Source organism: Cucumis melo, chromosome 12 (genome assembly GCF_025177605.1).
Source record: "Cucumis melo cultivar AY chromosome 12, USDA_Cmelo_AY_1.0, whole genome shotgun sequence".
Taxonomy (NCBI): domain Eukaryota; kingdom Viridiplantae; phylum Streptophyta; class Magnoliopsida; order Cucurbitales; family Cucurbitaceae; genus Cucumis; species Cucumis melo.
Genome location: NC_066868.1, coordinates 20256212 through 20259126, shown reverse-complemented (window position 1 = coordinate 20259126; position 2915 = coordinate 20256212). Strand labels below are relative to the sequence as shown.

General features: G+C 36.8%; 1 protein-coding gene across 1 annotated transcript; it reads right to left on the bottom strand.

The window, feature by feature from the left end:
• Positions 1-204: 204 nt before the first annotated feature.
• On the bottom strand, positions 205-2473 carry LOC103488693 (patellin-4). The gene is made up of 5 exons (XM_008447545.3): positions 2430-2473; positions 1352-2344; positions 1134-1258; positions 896-1040; positions 205-731 (listed from the first exon to the last, which is right to left on the bottom strand). Exons 2-5 carry the CDS (start codon positions 2318-2320, stop codon positions 480-482), a joined length of 1491 nt encoding a protein of 496 aa, XP_008445767.1. The 5' UTR covers positions 2321-2344; positions 2430-2473; the 3' UTR covers positions 205-479.
• Positions 2474-2915: the final 442 nt, after the last annotated feature.

The following is a 2915-nucleotide window of genomic DNA, read 5'->3' as shown; positions in this document are numbered from 1 at the left end:
TGCCGCCCATTCTACTTTCGGGTTGGGTTGCAGCACACTTGAACTAATCCAATTCCGTTTCGTACGTAGAGATATACATCACTTCATTTTCTTATATGAGCAAACGATTGAGTTTAACTAGGTTATTGTAAGCATCTCTTTATTTTATTGTTTTTAAATTACAAATTATTATACATATATAAGAAGGCTAGAAAAGAAAGATAGTTCTCCAAATTTTTATTCATTACAAGAAAGAATCAATAACAAATAATATCACATAATTCCTTAAACAAAAAAATAAAAAAGAAGCTTCAGACAAATTAAATTACAAGAATAATAATCCTTGCAAAAGAATTCTCTCTCTCACCCCACAATTCCAAATAATCTCTATAATAAAATTCATATGAACAGAGCAAAAAAAAAAAAAAAAAAAACAATACAAAATCGCACTCGAATTTTTCATGCTTTTTCATAATCATTCATCAAACACTTTCTTTGATTTACTCAATCTTCTTCGTCTTGAATCGATACAGAACCCTCTTCCTCTTGTTGGAGAAATTCTCAACAGTTAGAACAATCTTCCCAGGCTCACTGTTCCTGAAGCTGTTCCTCACTGGTTCTTCATTTCCACTCATCTTCTTCCCCTTTTGAACAATAATGGTGTACGATCCTTCATCAGTGGGCACAAATTCTTCTTTGTAATTCACTTCCCAACCAACAACAGTCAAATCCCATATCAGATTGCTCTCTCCCTGTTTCCAGATTCACAAAACATAAAACACACAGTCGGATTTAGTCGGATTTATGTATATGCGATAAAATAGAGTCAATAATAAGTTTTTAGTCGGATTTAGATTCTAATTGGTGTCAAAGATATGTTACACACTTAGTGGAAGCTCTGATTTTAATGAATTACCTGAGGTGCTGGAATTTCAATGGAAGCTGTTGAGCCAGCCTTGAGGTTGATCTCTGAAACGGCACCATCTTCCGCGGTGAACTCGTAATCGTTGTCTCGTTTGAAGCCGCCGTATTGGACAGGGATTTCCTCTGCTGAAATGTACCTGTTTGTTCAACAATGGGGTTCTTCTTTTAGCCTCATGTTGTCGACAATTTTACAAGAGTTGAATGCACAACTATGAAGAATATTGACTTACTTCAAAAGGGTTTCCGTTACTTTTGCTGGACGAGCCACTACGAACTTGCTTTTGGTTCTTTGAGTTAAAAATGGCGAAAGCAGAGCATTCAAAGCATAGTACCAAAATGGAGCATTGATGAATATCTACAAATTCAATAAGAACATCAATAACAAAACTCAAATTATACTAACTCAACAAGCCTTTGAAGCAAAGCTTTGAGAAAAAAAAATTCTTACATTTTTGGCGACCAATTCAGGGTAATTGTCCTGTAAAATTCCCACAGCTTGTTTTGTGGCAATTCTCAGCTCTTTCTTTGCCGGTCCCGGCGAATTCTTCAAATCATTAATTTGAAGCAAAGAAGAAACTCCACCTGGTTTCAAATCAAGCTTTTGAATCCCTTTCTCCATAACTTGACATCTCCATCTCAAAAACTGTTCTCTCTTCTCCTCTGTTCCAAATGTTGTCTGATAAAGCTCTTCGTTATCGAATACTCCAAATACATTGTAACAAACCGGGTGTCCTTCGCGATCTACACCGTTCATCAACGCTGCAGACTCGAGATCGGAGGGGAATTCCTCTTTCAAGATGGAATCGATGTTGGATTTCTTGCGCCATGAAAGGGTTTTTTGGAGCATTTCAAATGCTTCGTTTACTTTGAATTCTCTTGCTCTTAAGAACTTCAAGAGAATCACATCGGTGCTGTCTGTTCCTTTGCTCGGTAACAGAGGAACACCCCATAGAAAAACTTCCTTTTCCGGATCGGAATTTTCATCGCATGTATTTTTCTCTTCGTTGATTTTTTGGGTTTGTTCAACAGATGGATTTGATTCTTCCTTCTTCTTCTCCTCCTCCTCTGATTTCTTCTCGGTTTCTTCAATGGGTTTCTCTGTTTCGGTCTCCTTTTTAATGGGTTCATCTTCTTTGATAAGATTGTTCCCAATAATGGCTTCCTCGAGTTTGGATTTAAGCTCAGCTAAAGCTCTCTTCTCGAATTCCTTCAAATCAGAGAGATGGTTACTTTCTTCCTTGTAAGAAGAACTCTTCTCAATGACGGTAGGCTTCAACACTTCGTCGGCCTCCACAGTCTTTACACCACATTTCTCATCTTTTACTACTTCTTCTTCAATAACAACCTTCGTAGGCTCCTCTGGAACTTCCATTGTTGCCATTGAAGCAGCTTCAACCTTAACAACCTCCACAGTCATGGCGATTACAGAGAGAAAATGAAACTGCAAAATCAAAATTATTAATTGAATGAGAAAAAAGGGCAGAATTAACGAATAAGAAGAAGAAGAAGAAGAAGGAGAAGCGAACCCAGAGCTTTGATTGAGGAGGAGGAGAATGGATGAATTGGAAGAGAGGAAGGTGGAAGGGGTTATATATATATGGAATTAATGGAAATTTAATAAATAAAAAAAGAGAGACACCAACGGTAACATACCTGGTATCCAACGAAGAGGAGCCGTTGGGGAATCTTTTTTTTATTATTATTTTATTTTAATGAATATAATTTGGGGAGGGGAGGGGTAATGCTAGCCTGGAGGCCAGCAATTTCTGCTTTAATTGCGATCGTTTTGGGGCCCATTGATTTGTTTGATTGGACGGCTCAGATGGGGCTGGATCCTAGGTGGAAAAACATCTCTCTTTATTTTATTGGATCCTATCTCTATAATAGCTACAAAGTTTTTTTGTTTTTTCTTCTCTTTCTTCCTTTTCCTAGAAATTGACTGCTCTTTTCTTTTCTTTTCTTTTCTTTTCTTTTTTTTTTTTTTTTTAATTTTGTGTTGAATTAGTCAAATT